General features: G+C 45.9%; 1 protein-coding gene across 1 annotated transcript; it reads right to left on the reverse strand.

The window, feature by feature from the left end:
- Window positions 1–18,406: 18,406 nt before the first annotated feature.
- On the reverse strand, window positions 18,407–20,781 carry LOC122646331 (MDIS1-interacting receptor like kinase 2-like). Its single transcript, XM_043839867.1, has 2 exons — window positions 19,443–20,781; window positions 18,407–18,872 (listed from the first exon to the last, which is right to left on the reverse strand). The coding sequence occupies exons 1-2, from the start codon at window positions 20,722–20,724 to the stop codon at window positions 18,475–18,477; spliced, it is 1,680 nt and encodes a 559-aa protein (XP_043695802.1). The 5' UTR covers window positions 20,725–20,781; the 3' UTR covers window positions 18,407–18,474.
- Window positions 20,782–21,442: the final 661 nt, after the last annotated feature.

The following is a 21,442-nucleotide window of genomic DNA, read 5'->3' on the forward strand; positions in this document are numbered from 1 at the left end:
GATGTAAATCAATACACCAATTGAATCCCAATCCCAATCGTAATCCTAATCAGACTTAGGATTTTGATAAACCTGCTTAATTCATTATTCTCAAGGAAGAAAGTTGTTTGTCCAGGAGTATAGGTCCTGCACTAGCACTCTCTCTCTCTCCTCTCCCCTCCCCTCCCCATAAAATGATCATTCTACCACTAGAAATTAAATCAAGCGGGGGGGTATTGAATATTGATTGGCTCTCGTGCAAGTGTAGAAGTCACGGTCTAATTTCTTATGGAAACAGTGTCCTGAGTAACAATCCTACACAAAGAATAATAATGGGAGAAAATTAAGGTGCAAAATATTGTGGGCCAGAGACATTTGACTATGAGCAACGTAAGGGTGTTTTTCTCCAACAGATGGAATCTTTTTTTTTTCGGTTTCTTACAAATGCTCATTTATTTAAATGCACCCTTACAACTTTACAATTTACACATGCCCCCTACATTCAAAAACAGTGTAGTACTTTGGTCCAGTCCGTTAGTTTAGGAGGTTAGACGTTAGTTTTAGAGAATCTAATGATCAAAATGCCCTTATGACAAAAATCCACCAAAATTAAAGAGTAAAATGATCAAATTGCCCTCATCTTCCCCAAATCGTTCAGGGTTTGAAACTGAAAATCAAACCCTAAACTATCTTGGGAAGATGAACCCTAAAATCAATGAATCTGTTCTGGCTCTTGCCATGTTGATTTGTAAAAGTGGATTTTTTATTTTAGGGTTCTTACTAAAATCAGGGCTAAAATGTATATCTGGATTTCAACAGGGACATTTATGGTGCAATATAACCGATGAAGAGAGAAACCTCCTCATTCCTCATTGATCAAATAAGTAAAAAATTCCCCAGTTACGCTCAATTAGCAAACCCAAACCCTTCTCTCTCACTCTTAATTCCTAGAAAAACAAAAGAAAAAGGCTTCAGAAGAACACAAAAGTATGTGAGATTCATCCATTGGTTTTAGGGAACGAACCCATTAAGTTGGGCACATTAGAACTTATTTAGAAGAGGACGAACAAGATGTCCTCTCTCTCTCTCTCTCTCTCTCACTCAAGTGGTTAAACACAAAAGGGTTTGGTTTCCCTGTGAGAGTTAATAAGAATCTTGATGCCACCAAATCCTAGTGTTGCAATGGAGCAGGGCACCATACCCAATGATTTAAAAATCAGATCGGATCGGCCTGATTGGAATCCACTGAGGCCGTTCCTGATTCCGACTGATCGCAGGGACCAGGTAAGATCATCTCATTGTGCGGTTTCCACTGCCACCTCTGATTTGGGATATAACCTGATCAAACATGAACCCTGCATTTCCAGACGATTTGGGACAAATCCCAATTGAAATGCTTGTCCGTAACATTTAAAGGCTGATTGTAGGGTGGTTCTTGCCATGTTGATCTGTAAGAGTGGATTTTTTATCTAACATGGCAAGAGCTAGGATAGATTAATTGATTTTAGGGTTCATCTTTTCCAAATGGTTTAGGGTTTTATTTTCAGTTTCAAACCCTAAACGATTTGGGAAGATGAGGGTAATTTGGTCACTTTACTCTTTAACTTTGGTGGGTTTTTGTCACAAGGGTACTTTGATCATTAGATTCCTTGAAATTAATGTCCGCCATATGCATACATTATCCAACCATACACAATCAGCCCATTACACATGCCTTAATCTTATGTAAAATTTCACTAATATACATCCCCTAACCATAATGTAGAAGCATGTTATACATCTTTGAACCCAAATATATGACATAATCAGAATTTATTTAAGCCCATATTAGTGCTTTAAAGCACAAACTATAGATCAAGGTTGAGTCTTAATTTAGGGCCCATATAGTAAGCCCACAGAAATTACTTATTAGCCCATACTCATACAAACACTTAATAATGGGCCAAAACAGAGAGCAAGTGTAATGTAAATTAGGGAGAGGGATAGGCACACCGCCCACATGCAGTAAAGTAGTGGGCGGCACCAACAACGATGGGGGATGGGGCATCATACAAGAGGGGAAGAGGTCATTTCAAAGGAGAGAAGAGAGAGAAAGACAGTGGGTGATAGCTTAATGAACACCAGTGGTATGCCAGCCTTTTCCCTATAGGCTCCGTTTGTTTTGGCGTAAAATTTTACATGAAAAAATTTTCACTTCAAAAAATTTTAGATGTAAAATTTTAAATGTTTAAAAGTGTTCCAATATTTGTTTTTTGATGGAGTGTTAAGCATGTTAAGCGGTTCAGAGAATTCCCGAGAGGAGGGAGAGGCTCTCTACACGTGGGCACAAAGCCCCGGTATTATCGTTCTGGTTCAGTCAGTCGTTCCTGCGTTCACTCCCCATCCTTCCCTCCGCTGCGCTTTGGAGAAAGAGAAACAACTACAACAGCAGAGGCTTTTTTTCAAGTAAATAGTTTGGATTCGCTTTCGCTTTTGGGCAAGCGCAGTGGTCAAAGTAGTTCAAGTCAGTGCTTTCCTTGATTGCATATAGATATGGTCGGTAGTTGCATAAAATTTTCCATGTAAAATTTAACGCTGAAACAAATGGAACCATAAGGAAAGGGGGGGGGGGGGGGAGGCCACGGTACGGTGAAATGACCGCCCCGCCCGGCCCCCTAGATGCCAGTGCACTCTCATTGGCTGCTCTGTATGTGTGTTCCCTATGCTCCCCCATTATAATATTAAAATTCTCTCCACTATCTCAGATTATATTGTACATTCATGGTTTTATTAATTTTATTTGATATTCCATAATCAATAACAATCTTCTTATTCAATTTTATTTGATATTCCGAAATCAGTAACAATCTTCTTAGTCAAGAATTTTGATTTTCTCCTGATCATTTGTAATTTCTCTACATTTTGAAATTTTCAATCCCTTTTTTGAATCTCAGCCAGCCATCTTCCATTTACATTTGTGATGGTAGGTTATGTAATCTCACTTGATCAAAACCAGATTGAGGGAAATCTAACAGTAGAGGATAAAAATTCTTTATTGTCTTGGTGAACCGTGGTCAGCCCCCATATGCTTCTCATACTTATTTAACCATGATAACGGATCGGTCAGATCCGTTAAAGTGTATTGGTATTGGTAGAGACCGATTCCAATTTCTGGCTGATCCCAAAATGTAAAAGCATCAAAAGAAAATTAGGAGAGAAAGTGGCTGAACTAGTTGACATGTACCGATCCGAATCGGCAAAAACCCTGAATCGAATTGATTTAACAAGTTCATGTGTGCTTTGCTACTCCGCTTTTTTTTATAAAAAAAGAAAAGAATTGGACCCTCTTTGAAAGGACTAGACTGAAAGATATCCTTGGGGTAAACTTGGAACTTAAAGACTCGATGACCCGTGAAAGTATGTGCAGAGGAGGGGGACAAAATGGGGTGTCTATAGTCGAGTTTTGTCAAAATGACTATCGATGTTCACTTTCCTTTGTTCGCCGAGGAGAGTATTTTAGCCAACATCGTGGGTGGGTATAGAAGGAAATTATTCAAATAAGTATTTGAATTCTTTCCTTCTATAGTGGGTCATCTAATGGGTCTCCGACATCGGCAAGGTTTCACTGGACACTGGACAAACACTGGTAGATGTTGCTAACGGCTAGTTTTATGTTTTTGATCTAATAGAGAGTTGTAATCTTTGGTAACGCATGATAAAGCAAGTTTGATTGAAATATTAACTATTATAAGCAAGTTTGATGATAAATTCTCTTTGAAGCTCCGGGTGGCTGGTATATAGTTTAAGGGAGAGTGTTCCCTATGATACTAGCATGGAGACGAATCTTCACAACATACCAATGGTAATGTAAATAACAGTATCATACATATGGGGCCCACATGGTCAAAGCAATAGAGATAAAACAATAAAGACTTTAGGTAAGAGGGAAAAGGAAAATTAGTCATGGAGGAGATGGTAAAGAAGATTTGCTTTCTCTGCCAATTGCCAATTGGCAACTCCCAAAGTACAATACCAAATGGAGAAACAAAAAGACTTCAATGATATGAATAAAAATTACAATGAAAACAACAAGAACTTAAATCCACTTAAAACATTAGAATAAAATTTACAATACTACCCTTCATCTTCAACATTGGTCAAGGGTAGTTTAGGGATTTAAATTTATTTAACTGGCTGAGATCATCCCTTAATAGCATAAAACTAATGTAGGGACTAATTTGTCATATTGGGGTTTAAACCAGGGGTGATTTGAGTTTTTTTCAAAAACTAGGGGGTGATCTGAGTTTCGTTTGAAAACCAGGGGTGATGTGTAATTTACCCAAACTACAATGAAAACAACAAGAACTTAAATCCACTTAGCACATAACTTCATCGTGAAAAAAATGTAAAAATTATCAGATAAAAAAGAAAAAAGAAAAAAGAAATAAGCATAAATTAGATTATATTTGATAATGAATCTCTACCAAAACAGACAAGCTTGCATCTACCCGAGTAGTCTTCCTCCATGCGAGAATTCTCCTAATGTGACTGTATGGAATTCCTCAATAGAAAATGGCTTGTGAGATGATAACTCCTGAGAAACATGTTTCATGGTTGGACAAGATTGGGGATTAACGTTCAAGCATATAAATGTCATTTTAACAATTGAAACCAGCCCAGCAAATAAATAAATAAATAAATAAAACAATTGAAACCAACGCTCCACAAACTTCAGTTGTGGGAGGAGGGAGCCGTTGGTCTAAAACATATTTCAACATCATGGTCTGCACAGCTGATGATGATGATGTCAACGATGACGACGTTGATAGTGGTAAAAATGAAAGGAGCTCACCAGGGTGCCTTCCCATTAATGTTTCTATTGTTACTACACCAAAGCTAAACACATTACACTTTTCGGTCACCCTCATTGAATTCTGCAAAAAAATAAAGTTAGTCAATCCTTGTTGTGGATGTTGCTTAATAACTGATGAGGCATAAAACACCCCACCTATCAGAGGCTGCCACGTGGCCGATCCGACCTCGATCCGAGAACCGAGTTGAGCCGAGCAGGAAATTGGGCCGACCCCATATCCGATAAGTCACCCGACAAAGCCTTGGTTTGAGCGAGTGGCCGTGGTCGAGGCCGAGATTATACGGGTCAGCCATAGACTCTAGTCGACCTCATGGCGAGACCAACCTCCTCCCGGCCGACCTCCATTGCCGACCCCATGGGCGGACCTCGTAGGCCGAGCCCTCCTCCATTGAGGCTCTCATAGCACCCCACGGGGATCTCAGGCCACGTCAAGACATCCCGAGAATCACGGGATAAGGACCGAGCCACGATCCCAGCGCAACACGGAATCACACTCTACATGGACTCTTACCTTAATAAGAGTCCGACCCCGAAAAATAACTCTCCACTCCGCTCACGCGAGAGAACCTTCCGAAAGAAGGACTCCTACCATACTAGGACTCTCCCAACCGTCTCATCTCCTCCTTACTCTATAAATACCCGGTATGGAGCACTATTCCACATCTTGCTTTTTACTACGCGATTCTGTGCCGCATTGAAGACCCGACTTGAGCATCGGAGAGTCCTAGGCCGAGCCACCCGGCCCTCTTGCGCTCATTGCTTGGTTTTTGCGGGTTCATCCACGGGCGAACCAAGTACTGGGAGGTTTTCACACGCAATGATTTGGCGCCGTCTGTGGGAACGACATCGGCAAGCATCGCTTCCGCCAATTCCCGAACAATAATAATGGTGCATACGAGGTCGGGCGCATGGCTCTACTTCCCGTCGGAGGAGCCACAACCCGTTGTGCCGACGAGACGATCACCGCCCCGAAGCCTCTCGGCAGGGGATAAGCAGAAGACCCCCTAGGGCGGTGGTGCGCAGCCCATCACGGGCACCATTCCCCCTCCAGGAGCGGGAATGGGGGAGGTGCACTAACCACGGCCGCGGCTAGCCGATGCACAGCCGAGCCAAGTTTGGACGGGAATGTCCACCTGCACCGCCACCCTTGCCGGAGAGTTTGGACCCGAGAAGCCCTGGCAAATAATCGACAGTTATGGATTTGCAACTGCAGATGCTCCACACCAACGAGATGCTGCGCGCCTTCATGAACCGGGATGGCCCGAGGCCGGGCTGATGGGCCAGCCCGGCCGCGCCCCTCCGGCTCGGTTCACGCCGAAAAGAAACCTGCAAGAAATGGCGGCCGGCGTAGGGCCGAGCCGAGTCGGGCTGCGTCCTCGCACCCATCTCGTCGAGAAGACTCCACCTCCGTGCCCTGATGGCGCTCGGCGGGGTGAACAAGAACATCGCCAAAGCCCGCGAACCGGCAGAAATTGAACCGGCCGGCTGGTAGCGAGGAGGTCGGTATTTTCTCGGACGGATCGGAGAGGACGAACCGCCGAGGAGATTCCTAGAACAAAGAAAAGACCCAGTTGAAAGGCGCGCACCGAGACAAGGAGAAGGATCGCGTCATACTCCCTGGGGTCGAGCTCACCTCCCGCGAAGAGCAACAGGGGAGCCCCGAGGGTCCAACTTCCAAGAAGAAAAAGAACAAGGAAGGGTGGTGAGGACCGAGCGACCAGAATGGCCGACTACAACGGGATGACCGACCCTATCGGCCCCGGCCGAGGACCGGTTGGCCGAGCACCAAATCGAGGGAGAAGCGGCTACGAGACTTAGCGAGCGAGTGGAGGGGTTGAAGAAGCAGTGACCCCGGACGCCTACTCTTTGGTCGGGCGTCACCCTTATCCTCCCGAGATCATGACCGCGCCGCTACCACACGGTTTCAAACCTCCCCGTTCGACCGGTATGGACGGGACGACCGACCCGACGATCACATCAACTACTTTAATGCGATGATGACCATGTATGCGGAACCGAGATCGTTTCTTGCCGAGCCTTCCCTGCATCCCTCAAAGGCGCAGCGACCTCATGGTTTTCCTGGTTGCCGCCGAATTCCATAAGAAGCTTCGCTCAACTCTGTCGAGCCTTTGTCACGCGCTTCGAGTAGTATGAAACATAAGAAGACCACGGTCAACCTCCTCGGCGTGAAGCAAAGGCCCGACGAGTCGATCCGAGCATTCGTCTCCGCTTCAACAGGGAATCCTTAGATATCAAGGATTTGGATGAGGCCACGGCCCATACGGCTATGAGCAACGGATTGGCCGACATGGACCTTATCAAGGACTTGGCCGGAAGCCGACAAGAAACCTGGCCGAGCTCTTGGAGAGGTGCAACGAGTTCGCAAATATGGCCGAGGTCCTCCAAGCCCGGAAGGGCAACGAAGGTCGTCACCGACAAGAAAAGGCCGACAATAGACGCGCCAAGAGAAGACAAAAGGCCAAGGACGGATCGCCAGGCGACAGGTCGGATCGAGCTCGGGCCCGACTACACGCCATTGAATGCATCTCGCAAGGAGATCCTGATGCAAATACAAGATGGGGGTACATCCGCCCCCCGATCGATGCAAGCGGGGTCACCTCGGAATCCCAACAAATATTGCCAATTCCACAAGGACATCGGTCACGACATCGAAGATTGTTATCGGTGAAAGAGAAATCGAAGAGTGATAAAAGTGGGCCACTTGAAGTGATATGTCAAAGGAGGCCGAGAAGATCGTGGAGGTCGGCGGCCTGATAACCGAGATCAAAGAAGAGCGAGCCTAGGGCCGAAAGCAAAGCGAGTTGAAAGAGATGATGACAAGGTCCGAGCCGAGAAGAAGGAGGACGGATCCAGCCGAGCAATGACAAGGGAGCCCCCATATACACTATCCTCGGAGGGCCCGGGCAAGAGAGTACTCGAAAGGCTAAGGCAAACGCTCGCTTCATCGGAGTAGCCGAGATGCCCGCCAAGAAACTCAAGCCGGCGGTGACGGTCTCCTTCACCGGCCGACCTCGAAGGTATAAGTTTACCTCATGACGATGCTTTAGTGGTGCGGTAGAAATTGCGAACAGGCCCGTCCACCGTGTATTGGTCGATACCGCGCATCCGTGGACCTTATGTCACTAGAAGCGTCACGAGCAATTTGGCTTCGGCGACGATGCGCTCAAGCCGAAGGCACCTCGCTTCACGGGTTCTCGGGAGCGGTCGCGACCATCAAGGGCTCGATCGATCTACTAGTCACAATTGGGCAAGCTCCATGCCGGCGGCGATCCAAGTCAAATTCATGGTGGTACGGTCGGTAGTGGCTTTCAATGCCATACTCGGCCGTCCTTCATTGACCGCCCTCCAAGCCATCATCTCCCGACTCACTTGAAAATGAAGTTCCCCACCGAGAACGGTGTCGGCGAGGTCCGAGGCGTCGAAGAAGGCACGAGAGTGCTATGCTACTTTCGTCCAAGCAAAATAAGGGTAATGTTCGAGGAATGGCCATGTGCGTCATACATCTCCCGAAGATCAGCGGGATGAGCTTATCGAGAGAAGAGGCGACCCATGGAAGACCGACCCCACTTCATCTCAGCGAAGATGACCACCAAGGTGGTCGGCTCGGATCACTACTAAATGAAGATCAAAGGAGGCGGCTGGGAGTTTTCTTAAAGCGAACACCGATGTCTTCGCTGGTCGCCGACATGTCGCATACCCGGACATATAGTGACACCGACTCCATGTGGATCCGGGTCGGAAACCAATCCGGCGAAGAGAAGGAACTACGCAGTTGATCGACAAGCGCAATCAAAGAAGAGGTGGAGAAGCTTCGCGATCGGATTCATCCGAGAAGAGAAATTCCCGACCTGGTTGGCAACGTCGTCATGGTCCCTACACCGAGCGGGAAGTGGAGAATGTGTGTCGACTACACCGGCCTCAACAAGGCCTGCCCAAAAGATGAGTACCCACTACCTCGGATCGACCTCTTGATCGACGCCACGGCAGTCACGAGATGCCGAGTTTCATGGACGCGTACTGGCTACAACCAAATCATGATGCATGAGGAGGACGAGTCGTACACGCCTTCGAATCGACCAAGAGAATTTACGCTACAAGGTCATACCGTTCGGATTGAAGAACGCCGGAGCGACATACAGCGCCTCGTGAACTATATATTCCGCGAGCAGATCGGAAAGAACATGGAAGTCTACGTGGGCTGACATGTTGGTGAAAAGTTTGAAGGCCGAGCACCACTTGGCTGACTGGAAGAAAGCCTTCGGCGTATTGAGGAAGAACCAGATGAAGTGAATCCCGCCAAGTGTGCATTCGGCGTAACCTCGGGAAAGTTCCTCGACTTCATGGTCTCTATCGAGGCATCGAAGCCAATCCAGGCAAAATCGAGCCATCCAAGAGATGAGTCCTCCAAGGACGATCCGAGAAGTACAAAGGCTAAACGGACGTGTGGCGGCGTTGGCGCGATTCATGTCGAGATCGGGCGACAAGTGCCTACCGTTCTTTAAGGCCCTAAAGAATATCCAGGAACCCAAAAGATTTTATCTGGTCATCCGAATGCCAAGAAGCTTTTGAAGAGTGAAGAAATATTTGGAGAACTCCGCCTCTTCTCGTGACCTGAACCAAAAGAGGAGCTTCAAGTCTACTTAGCCGCCACTCCCGTAGTAGTCGGTGCGGTGTTGATCAGGGAAGAGAGTCGAACTCAAAGGCCGATATACTATATCAGCCACGTTCTTGTTGATGCCGAGACAAGGTACTCGGGTTCGGCGCATTCGCTCTAATCACGGCTGCAAGGAAACTAAGGCCGTACTTCCAAGCTCATCCGATCGTGTAATTGACGACCAGCCACTCAAAAAGATATTACACAAACCCGACGCGTTTGGGACGGCTGATTTCTGGGCGGTTGAGCTAAGTGAATACGATATAAGCTATCGGCCGAGGACGGCGATAAAAGGACAAGCCCTGGCCGACTTCATCGCGAATGCACGGGGCCCGAACATGAGGTTGGAGAAGAAAAGACAATCGAGGAGGTCGGGGCTACGGCCGACCCAATTTGGACCATGAATGTTGACGGCTCAAGCAATTCCGGAGGAAGCGAGGCCGGCCTAATACTTGTAAGCCCCGAAGGCTTTCTCGGTCCAATATGCCCTAAGGTTCAAGTTTCCCGCCTCAAACAACGAGGTGAGTATGAAGCCCTTCTAGTTGGACTTGAGTCAGCAAAGCTATGGGCATAAAGCGGTTGAAGGTGCGAGGAGACTCCCAACTCGTGGTCTACCAGGTCAACGGAGACTACGAGGCAAAAGACGAAAGGATGATAGCATACCGGGTCGAGCCCGAGATCGATCTCCGAGCTCGAACACTTTGAGATGACTCGAATACGAGAAAAGAGAATGGCGGACTCCTTATCGAGGTTGGCGAGGCCGACCTCCAATATCTCGAGCCGGTCAAGTATACATAGAAATATTGGAGAAGCCATCCTTACAAGAAGAAAACATAAAGCACATTGAAGAGGATGGGCCGACTGGTTGGACCCCATTGTCAAATACTTGGAGAATGACTGCTCCCGGGAACCGAGACGAAGCAAGGAAGGTCAAGATCCGATCTTCCAAGTACTCGATGATCGACGGAGTACTCTACAAAAGGAAATCTCGGCCCCTCTTCTCCGATGTCCGGGACCGAAGGGGGCCGAGTATGCATTAGCCGAGGTGCATGAGGGAATATCGGGAGTCACATGGGCGGCCGAGCTCTTGCATACAAGATACTTGGCAAGGATTCTATTGGCCAAGAATGCAAGAAGAGGCCATGAAATACGTGAAGACGTGTGAGAAGTGCCAACTGCTCGCGCCAATCCCAAGCCGACCAGCAACAAAATTAACCTCAATGCCGAGCCCAATCCCATTCGCTATGTGGGGAATGGACATTCTCGGAGATTTCACCCGGCATCGGGAAACGGAAAATACGTAGTAGTGGCGATCGATTACTTCACCAAGTGGGTCGAGGCCGAGCCCCTTGCCACCATCATGAGAAGAACATGGAAAAATTTTTCCGAGATAATGTCATCTACCGGTTCGGGCTACGAAAGTTCTCATCACCGATAATGGTGCGCAATTCAACAACCCGCCTTCCGAGAATTCTCGCGAGCACTTCCACATTGACTTCCGACCCATCTCGGTAGCTCATCCACAAGCAAATGGACAAGTAGAAGTGTCCAACCGAACATTACTTGCCGGCATTAAGAGGAGGTTGGATGAGGCCAAGGGGAGATGGGTGGAAGAACTCCCAAGCGTCCTATGGGCATATCGGACGACTGTAAGAACTCCAACCGGGAGAGTCCATTTCGCCTCGCATATGGGACCGAAGCCCTCGCACCGGTTGAAGTTATGGCTTCATCGCATCGAGTGCTCAACCGATGAGAAGACCTATGAAGATGGTGAGAGCCAATCTTGACTTCTCGATGAAGTCAGAAAATGCCCTACCTCAAACGCGGCGTACCAACGAAGACGGCAAGCTACTATGATTCAAGAGTCAAAGAGCGGCATTTTTGTCAAGGGGACCTTGTTCTCGAAAACTCAGCGCATCCCGGCCGAGGCAACAAGGAAAATTGTCACCAAATTAGGAAGGCCCGTACATAGTATCCAAGCAAATTCGCCCTGGCACATATCGCTGAGACTCAAGGGGGCAAGAAGGTACTCGAGACCTTGGAACTCGAAAAATTTGAAAAAGTTTTTCAATAATTGAGCATGCTTGTATTCGGCGACCAGACACTTGATTCAATAAAGTCTTTTCTCCAACACTCAACGTATTGGCAAGCTCCCAAGTCGAAATCGTAAGACCGGTCCTCATAGACCAGCCGACATCAAAGACCGACCCTCATAGGTGGGCAGCCAAGTCATAAGACCGGTCCTCATAGACCAGGCCGACATCAAAGACCGACCCTCATAGGTCGACAGCCAAGTCATAAGACCGGTCCTCATAGACCAGGCCGACATCAAAGACCGACCCTCATAGGTCGGCGGCCAAGTCATAAGACCGGTCCTCATAGACCAGGCCGACATCAAAGACCGACCCTCATAGGTGGCAGCCAAGTCATAAGACCGGTCCTCATAGACCAGGCCGACATCAAAGACCGACCCTCATAGGTCGGCGGCCAAGCCATAAGACCGGTCCTCATAGACCAGGCGACATCAAAGACCGACCCTCGTAGGTTGGCAGCCAAGTCGTAAGACTGTCCACATAGACATGGCCGACCTCTCAAGGGCCGACATCCCTATTTGGCCGAGCCTAACAAAGTACAAAACCAAGCTAAGGCATTAGGCTCGGCCAAGAAGGATATTCGGCCACGCGTCCGCTTATATGATAGCCTCTCCAATCGGATGAAGGAAAGGCGAATTAACCAACCAAAGTGAAGATCACATTGACCTCGGGCGTTGCATGGCGAAACCGCCGACCACGTTGGGCATGGATAAAAAAGAGACGAGTTCCTAAGCTCGGTTAGTGAAACGACTCGGCAGCTTGGCCACAAACAAAACGAATACGCAAGGAAAAGAATCTTGAGGCGTAGAGTTCAAATACTTAGACAAATTCTGGAAAAAATAAGTTGTTTTATTCATTGTAAGCCGACGATCAGCACGGTTACAAAAGGGCAGCTCGGCCCCACACACACAAAAAAAAAAAAAAATTATTACATCTCCGTCTCCTCGGCGTGGGACTTGGAGCGCCCTCGAGGCGTCCACGGTATTGGGCTCGCGGCGGGTCTTGTGGTCCGGCTCCCGGAGGGAAGCGTCGGATGGAGCAGTGTGCCTCAAGGGGCTGAGCTTGGGTGACCTCGGCTCCCTCCTCATCTCCCATCTCCCCGCAAAAGTAGTCGCATCATCGTCAAAGCGGGAGAGCGAGATCGTGGTATCTTTGCCTTGATCTCGGCCAAAAGCTCGGCTCGGCTCGCTTTAAAACCTTCGGCGAAGGGAGGCTTCCGATCTCATGGCGAGATATCGGCGTACTCCTCCGATTGGAGATAGTCGGCCGCCGCGCCGAGCCGTGGCCAGATCTTCCTTGGCCTTCTCCTTCACCTAGGCGAGCCGAGCTGCAGAGCCGGACCTTCTCTCTGCTGACCACCTCGGCACGAGAGCTCTCCACTTCGGCCTCGGCGGTGAGCTTCTCTTGGGTCTCCCGACGCCTCGAACGGCATCTGGGCGTCCGATAAGCCTTCTTGCCTGGACGCCCAAGGAATAGTTCTCGGTCGGGAGCCGCTCGAGCGGAGCATGGTCTCCACCGCTTTGGCGAACCCCTACAAAAAAGCATGAGAACAAAAATCGGGATAAACTACACGCATCGATCATATGCAAGAGCCGACAAGGAAACTTACCATATTGAAGTCTTGAAATAGGGTGGAGAGGAGCTCGAGTCGGACTGGCCTCGAGCTTCTCCTTGTCGGTGAGGAGCCGACCGCATCCGGCCATTCCTTGGCGTGAGCGGCCGACGTCAAGGCCGAGTCCCGAGGAAGAGGAGCCAGGTCGGCCTCACGGGACGTTGTTGGCGAAGCCCTCCCCAGGATGTATCGGGAGATGTTGGTGGGAGAAGCCACGGCGGAAGGCCGCCACTCGTGAGTTTACCAAGAGCTTTTGGCGTTTGATGTCTCTCGGCTGGCTCCTCTCGCCTTTTCGGCCTTTCCCCTTCCTCGGAACCGGCTTGACCGTGTTCTTCTCGGCCTCCGGACCGACCACGCGTCCGATGGTCCCGGCATCACCCCTTGCCCTTGGAGGCCTTGGAGGACTCACCCGGGGTCTCTTCTCGGCATTCTTCTTCTTCCTATCGCGATAGTCTCGGCCTTCACGAAGTGTGTCCATTGGAGGAATGTGGCCAACCACCGCAAGAGAAACCGAAAACATAAAAACAAGTCGAGAAAAGGAAAAGAAAACTAAGTAAAGGGGTCGGCTCGGACAACCGAGATAAGCTCGGCAAGGGTTCCTACTGGGGTCATATGCCAACTCGAAGAAACCCCTCATCCTGAAGCCGGAGAACATCGAAGGGCGGACGCTGGGGATCAGGTCGAGCGAGGTCATCTCGTTCTCGGTCGGGGTAGTACTCTATTTACATAGTTCAGATTCATCTCCTTCCACTCGGTTCGAGAGGGCTGTTGGGAATGGAAGCAAAGAAAAACGGGGCTTCCAATACTTGTTGAAGGTCGGCGTGCCGACCAAAAATTGTGACCGCCTAGAGCCGCACTCTTCCACGATCGGCGGCAGAAGAAATACCACCCCTTCTCGGGAGACTTCTTCAGGAAGAAGAGCGAGAGAAAAGCGCCACGCTCGCACCTCGGCCCATCTCGCGAGCAGGCGTAGAAGCCGTACACGGCCAGCCAAGAGTTCGGCACCGGTGACCAGGAGGCAGTGGAAGTGGTCCAAGATCCGGTCCACCCGGTGAGAAGCGGGAGCCAAAAGCATACTTGAAGGGCGTCTCGTGCAGAGCCACCTCGCGGGCCTGATGAAGCGAGGCCATCTCCCGGGATTAGGAACTCGGAGCTGAATGTCCTCGGGGATGGCGTAGGTCATCCTCGGATAGTCGAGGTCGGCCTCCGTGATCGTGCTCAAGCACCGACTCTTTGCCTTCCTCGGGCTCGGGCGTCGGTAGCGAGCGGCCGAGCCAACCCCCACCTCGGACGAATCTCCTCACTTGATTCCTCATCGGATGAGGACGACCCGGAGTTCTCGGCCCGGTCTCGGCGTGGATTGGGCGCGTGGTCAAACTCCATGGTAGCGGGCTCGGCCACCTCGGCCTCGACGAAGCTCCACTACATCAGGCTCGTCGAGGTCGAACCCAAAGTCTATGGTGGGAGAGTGAGTGGGAGTTCTCGGCTCGGACTCGCCCTCTGCGCCACTGGCGAGCGAGTTCGCCCATGGGACTACTACCAATCGACATATCAAGCGGAGAAGACTTCATGGTTGAAGAAGAGTCGATCACGAACGAAGCTTGGCCGAGTCGATCACGAGCAAGCAAACGCGAGATCTACCGAGTTGACGGTTCCAAACTTGCCGAGAAGTCAATAACTTAGAGCGGTGAAGAATGAATAGTTAGGAGTCGCCTATTTATAATCCTTGGGTTTTCTTGATCCAACGGCCGACCGAGCTCAGCATGATCCAACGGCCCAGATCAAAGGATGTTGAATTCCCGAGCCCGCCATAATGACTCTTCGGCGTGGCACGGACACCCAACCGTCGGTCGTGCAACGTCAAATCGCGGCAATAAATAATCTGGCCCAACCGCAAGAATCTTCCGGACAAGCGCCGGAAACTTCACTCATCAACGCCGAGCCGACACACGATGAGTGGGGGCTGTGATGAGGCATAAAACACCCCACCTATCAGAGGTTGCCACGTGGTCGACCCGACCTCCCGAGAACCGAGTTGTGCCGAGCAGAAATTGGGCCGACCCCATATCCGATAAGTCACCTGACAAAGCCTGGTTTGAGCGAGCTGGCGGTGGTCGAGGCCGAGATTATACTGGTCGCCATAGACTCCTAGCCGATCTCATGGCCGAGACCAACCTCCTCCGGGCCGACCTCCATTGCCCGACCCCACGGGCCGACCTCGTAGGCCGAGCCCTCCTCCATTGAGGCTCTCATAGCACCCACAGGGGATCTCCCAGAGCCACGTCGGCACATCCCGAGAATCACGGGATAAGGCCGAGCCACGATCCCAGCGCAACACGGAATCACACTCTACATGGACTCTTACCTTAATAAAGTCCGACCTAAAATAACTCTCCACTCCGCTCTACGAGCGAGAACCTTAGAAAGAAGGACTCCTACCATACTAGGACTCTCCCAACCGTCTCATCTCGCTCCTTACTCTATAAATACCCGGTATGGAGCACTATTCCACATCTTGCTTTTACTACGCGATTCTGTTGTCGCGTTGAAGACCCGACTTGAGCATCGGAGAGTCCTAGGCCGAGCCACACCGGCCCTCTTGCGCTCATTGCTTGGTTTTTGCAGGTTCATCCACGGGCGAACCAAGTACCGGAGGTTTTCACACGCAACAATAACTATGTTAGAATTGTGAAAAACATTTTTGGAGAGTACATTAGTTGGTGATTACTTGAAAAAAAAAAAATAATTGAACTATAGTGACATTTGTTAGGCTTGTAATACATTGGTGAACCCTTTGAAACTAAGCTATAGAAATTATGAGATTATAACACTCAAAAGATTTTAAAAGTTGTATTATAATAATCAATGCTAAATTTTTCCTATAAAAGAATGTGTAGAAGAAAAAAAAAAGTATGACAATATATCAAAGTGTGCCGAGTTGATTGCATAAAAAATGATATAAAAAAGATCCTTAAGTGCGGTTCACTGTGCAGTGCACTTGAGAGGATAAATTTCCACAAAAGTGATGATTGCACGTATTCTCACTGAATAGTGGAAATCCCACCAGGATGAATATGATGATTTCATGTGTTCTCATTAACCAGCATGCGCGTGCAGGCTTTGAAAGCCCAAACAGCGATCTCTTTCCCATCAATTAATTAGTAAAATTAATACCCTTTATTTATTATATTGCGTTCTCCACTTTGTGGGCCTCTCCGATCTCCTATTAATTTCTTCAATTCTTCAGTCACCGGAACAAATTAATTACTAAATCAACAACGTGTTTATCAGGTGTTGTGAATTATTCATGACATACAATGATGTCTTTTTATAGAAACTACACACACCTCTTTCACACTTCACAATTCTTCATATTTCATTGGGACCTCTTCATCACTAATCTAACATTTTCAACTCGAGGTTAGTTCGTACTAACTCCGATGATTAAGTTAGAATCGGACAACGGTAATTATGAGTGAAATACGGTAAGAGTAATAAATGTCAATACCTATCTCTATCAGACATGTACTGTTCATTTAATAGTTTGGGTGGTTTGTATTACGATTCGATTGAGTGGATATGGTGAACTGTTACAGCTGACTGAGTTAGGTAGGTCGTTCTGAGTCGTCCTGGAAGAGATTAGAAGAGAAGATATGATATTCCAGATGTATTAATGATGGGAGACCCACTTGGTCATATAATATCAGAAGACTTTCCTATTATGCTGACACCTATATATACAAGTGTATTTTTTTGTATATCATTTCCTAAAGGTTATGAATTTAGAAAGGCAATTTTAGTACCACTTTGGATGGCCGAAGGCTTTATTCCAACTGAACAGGTAGAAAGAATTAATGGAAGAGATCAGTAGGGAATTCTTTGAAGATTTCTTTTATATATAGGTCTTTCAATTCTTGCAATGCTTGAGAAAAAATGTGGAATCAATATTTGTGATTCATTTTATCATGCCATGATTTAACACAATCAGTTTCAACAGAGCTCGTACTGAGTTGCTGCTTAAGTGCCTGCATGTGCTGAATTCAAAGAATTGAGTCTTCTACTATACTAAAATCTTTTTCTGAAAATTAAGATTGAAATATTAATCATTATAAGCAAGTTTGATGAGCAGTTCTTTTTGAAGCTCGGGGTGGTTGGTATATAGTTTAAGGGAGAGTACAGTTCCCTACGATGTTAGTGTGGGGAGGAATCTGCACACCATACCAATGGTAATGTGACTAACGGTATAATCCATATGGAGCCCTCATGGTCAAAGCAAGAGTGAGAAAATAATAAAGACTTTAGGTAAGAGGGAAAAAGAAAATCAGTCATTGTATTTTCCACTTTCTCTCAATCCAAATTGAGGAGATGGTAAAGAAGATTTGCTCTCCCTGCAAACTGGCAATACCCAAAGTCCAATACCAAATGGAGAAACAAAAAGACTTCAAAGATATGAATAAACATTACATGAAGAGAATAAAAAGAAAGTAATGAATGGATAAAAAGGAGACATAGGAAAGAGATTGCAACTGTCTTATCTATAGTATGTAAAATTAAAATGAAAACAATAAGAACTTAAATCTAATTAGAACATAACTTCATCTTGAAAAGAAAAAAAAATGTAAAGATTATTAGAAATAAAAAGAAAGAAACATAATATATTTTTTTTAACCGAATATTACCTGGGACCCGGGCTGGCCCCTGAAATTTTATTAATAAATGAACTAAAAATGAGAATACAAGGGGGGGACATAACCCACCTTACCCCAACCCAAAGAGCCTCGCTCTCTCACACCTCACTAGAACAAAAAACCACTTGACAAAATAATTACATTCTAAAGACCGGTAAACCAGCTTTGTCCTCACTAATAATCCGATGAAACCATGGGATACCTTGAGCATTGTGGAAAGAAGAATCAACCAAAGAGTCACAAGCTAAATTTGCCAAAGGACATGATAGCTTTCTGGAGCGAAGTGATGCAAACACCAAGGGAATCACAAAGAGAGGACCTCTTGGAATCAAAACCAATAGCTCTACAGAGAACATTTCCTTTGTGTGACGAAATGCACAATCAAAATCGAATCCGAGCTAATAAAAAATCGTGAAAACCCAAACTGGCGCAAAGTCACAACCCATCCAGAAGGGCTCTCACTTCAACCATCGAGTACTCTTCCTCCATGCAAGAAAGATAGAAACATAAATGGGATTATATTTGATATATTAATCACATATTGGATTTCTCTACCAAAACAGATGAGCTTGCATCTACCCGAGTACTCTTCCTTCATGCAAGAATTCTCCTAATGTGACTGTATGGAATTCATCAATAGAAAATGGCTTCTGAGATGATAACTCTTGAGAAACATGTTTCATGGTTGGCCGAGATTGGGGATTAACATTCAAGCATATAAATGCCATTCTTATAACTGAAACCAACGCTCCATAAATTTCAATTGTGGGAGGAGGGAGCCGTTGGTCTAAAACATCTTTCAACATCATGGTCTGCACAACTGATGATGATGATGATGCCAACGATGACGATGATGCTAATGATAAAGATGAAAGGAGCTCACCAGGGTGCCTTCCCATTAATGTTTCTATTGTTACCACACCAAAGCTATACACATCACACTTTTCTGTCACCCTCATTGTATAAGCAAATTCTGCGAAAAAATAAAGTTAGTAAATCTTGTGGATGTTTCTTAAACACTATATTTGAATTGTAAAATAAATTTTCGGAGAGTAAATTAGATGTTGATTACTTGGAAAAAATTATTGAACTGCAGTCACATTTGTTAGACTTGTAATACATCGGTGAACCCTATGAAATTATGGTATAGAAAATACGAGATTATAAAATTCAAAAGTTGTATTATAATAAATCAATGCTAAATTTTTTCAATAAAAGAATGTGTACAGGAAAAAAAAAGTATGACAATATATCAATGCTAAAATTTCTCTATAGAAAAATTCGTACAAAAAAATTCAGATAAATAATAAAAAAAAAAAAAATTTAAAAATGTATTATAACATATCAATGTTAAATTTCTCTATAAAAATAATGCACAAAGAAACAAATATTAAAATAAAAGTCCTATTTTTCCATAATCGATTAAATTATGATAATCTTACTAAAGAGAACCAAGGAATACAACTATAACACTATTAATTAAGTTGTCATTATTGAGACATACAATATTTTGAATTGTAACTAAAATGAAGAAATGCATTACCTGGAGCAAGATAGCCATAAGTGCCTGCAAGAGAAGTCCAATTACTTGAATCCGGCATTAGAAGCCTTGCAATGCCAAAGTCTGACACACGAGCCTCATACTCTAAATCCAACAAAATATTGCTACCTGATATATCTCTATGAATAATTGGTGGTGAACAATCATGGTGCATGTAAGATAGTGCATTGGCCACACCTTTAATTACAGTTATTCTCTTGATCCAATCCAACTCTATTGCCCTCTCCAGATCTCCTAGGATTTTTGCCAAACTTCCCCTTACCAAATACTCATAAACCAAAAATGAGTGTCGCGCATGTGAACAGAAACCATAAAATTTCACAATGTTTCGGTGTCGTATTTCAGTCAATGCACGGATCTCATTTGTAAAATGTGTTTTGTTGACCATTTCAGCATCTTCTTGTAATGGATGAAGCTTCTTCACAGCTACCACTTGACCAGTTGATAAAGTTGCTTTGTAAACACTTCCATATCCTCCCTTCCCAATGCAATGCTTCTCATCAAAGTTTTCAGTGGCTTCAATGATATTTTCATGCACAACTCTACCATCATAGCTACATACGGCGAATAGATCTGTCTGACCAGTTCTTTCCGCCTGTCCCGTTTCTATCTTTTTCATTGCTTTTCTTTGAAAAATAAAAGCAATTCCTATAACTATGGATAGTAGAAGCATTGCACTCAAAATAGGAAGTACGATATAAAGGATGAGTGTGTGACTCTTTTTAGCATTCCTCTTTTCTATCGTTGTGGAATTGCAAGAGGGCAAACCTTTTGAAGCATTGCCACACAATGCTTTATTTTTTGTGAAAGCCTCTCGAGGAGCATCTTCAAAGGCTTTAATTTTTGGAATCGGACCTTCTAACTCATTGTATGATATGTCAATGAATGTCAAACTCAACATTTCTTCCAATGATGAGGGAATGAAACCAGAGAGCATATTATGTGAGAGATTTAAAGTTTCCAGAACATGCAATTCCCCAATCTCTGATGGTATCTCTCCCAATAGTTGATTATGACTAAGATCCATTAGAAGTTGTAGTGAAATCAGGTTACCCATTTGTTTTGGAATGCTTCCATTAAATCTGTTCTTACCCAAGTTTAGGTAGATCATTTTGAAGCAATCCCCTAGCTTATTCGGAATAGGTCCAGTTAGATTGTTGGCCGACAGGTCAAGAACTCCTAAGTTCGACAACTTTCCAATTTCTGATGGCAACATACCTGAAAGCTGGTTATGGCTCAAATTCAGGCTTGACAAAGCCTTCATTTTCCATAATTCCTTTGGAATTTCTCCAATTAAACGATTGGAAGAAAAGTCAAGTCGTTGTAGTATAGATGACTTCCATGCAAGCTCATGAGGTATCCTACCGGTAATCTCATTGTTCGACATCTGTAGGATTGTAAGATTTGGGCATTTTCCCCAATTTGATGAAATCTCACCATAGAACATGTTTTTGCTCAGATCAATGTAATACAAATATTGGGGACAGAAACCAAAAACTTCTGATATATTTTCCTGCAGTTGATTGTTGTCTAGTCGGACTCTCAGTAAGCCTGTGCAATTTATCAATCCTTTCGAGATGGGACCCGTTAAACTATTGTGAGATGCAGAGACATAGGAAAGTGATCCACCAACGCATAATTGTTGCGGTAAATTGCCGATTAAATTGTTGCCACTAAATTGTATGGTAACTAAAAATTTCAGATTTTGTATAGATGCAGGGATGATGCCAGATAGTTGATTATCAAGCAAGACCAATTCCTTCAACTTGGAAAAGTTTCCAAAAGTGAGTGGAATCGAACCTCTCAGAAGATTTACAGACAGATCTAATATGGTTAATTTGGTAAAGTTCCCAAAAGTGGAGGGGATGGATCCTGTCAGGAGATTTTCAGACATATCTAACTCTACAAGGGATGCCAAGTTTCCTATCTCTAAAGGAATAGGACCGGAAAGACTATTGTTATACAGATATAAGGTTGTCAGC

The sequence above is a fragment of the Telopea speciosissima genome, chromosome 11, assembly GCF_018873765.1.
Source record: "Telopea speciosissima isolate NSW1024214 ecotype Mountain lineage chromosome 11, Tspe_v1, whole genome shotgun sequence".
NCBI classification, from domain to species: Eukaryota; Viridiplantae; Streptophyta; class Magnoliopsida; order Proteales; family Proteaceae; genus Telopea; species Telopea speciosissima.

Coding starts and splice junctions, on each gene's coding strand:
- LOC122646331 (XM_043839867.1), bottom strand. CDS start 20,724: ATGAAGGCTTTGTCAAGCCTGAATTTGAGCCATAACCAGCTTTCAGGT. Junction 18,873..19,442: donor TTATGGCTATCTTGCTCCAG/GTAATGCATTTC, acceptor ATTTTTTCGCAG/AATTTGCTTATACAATGAGG.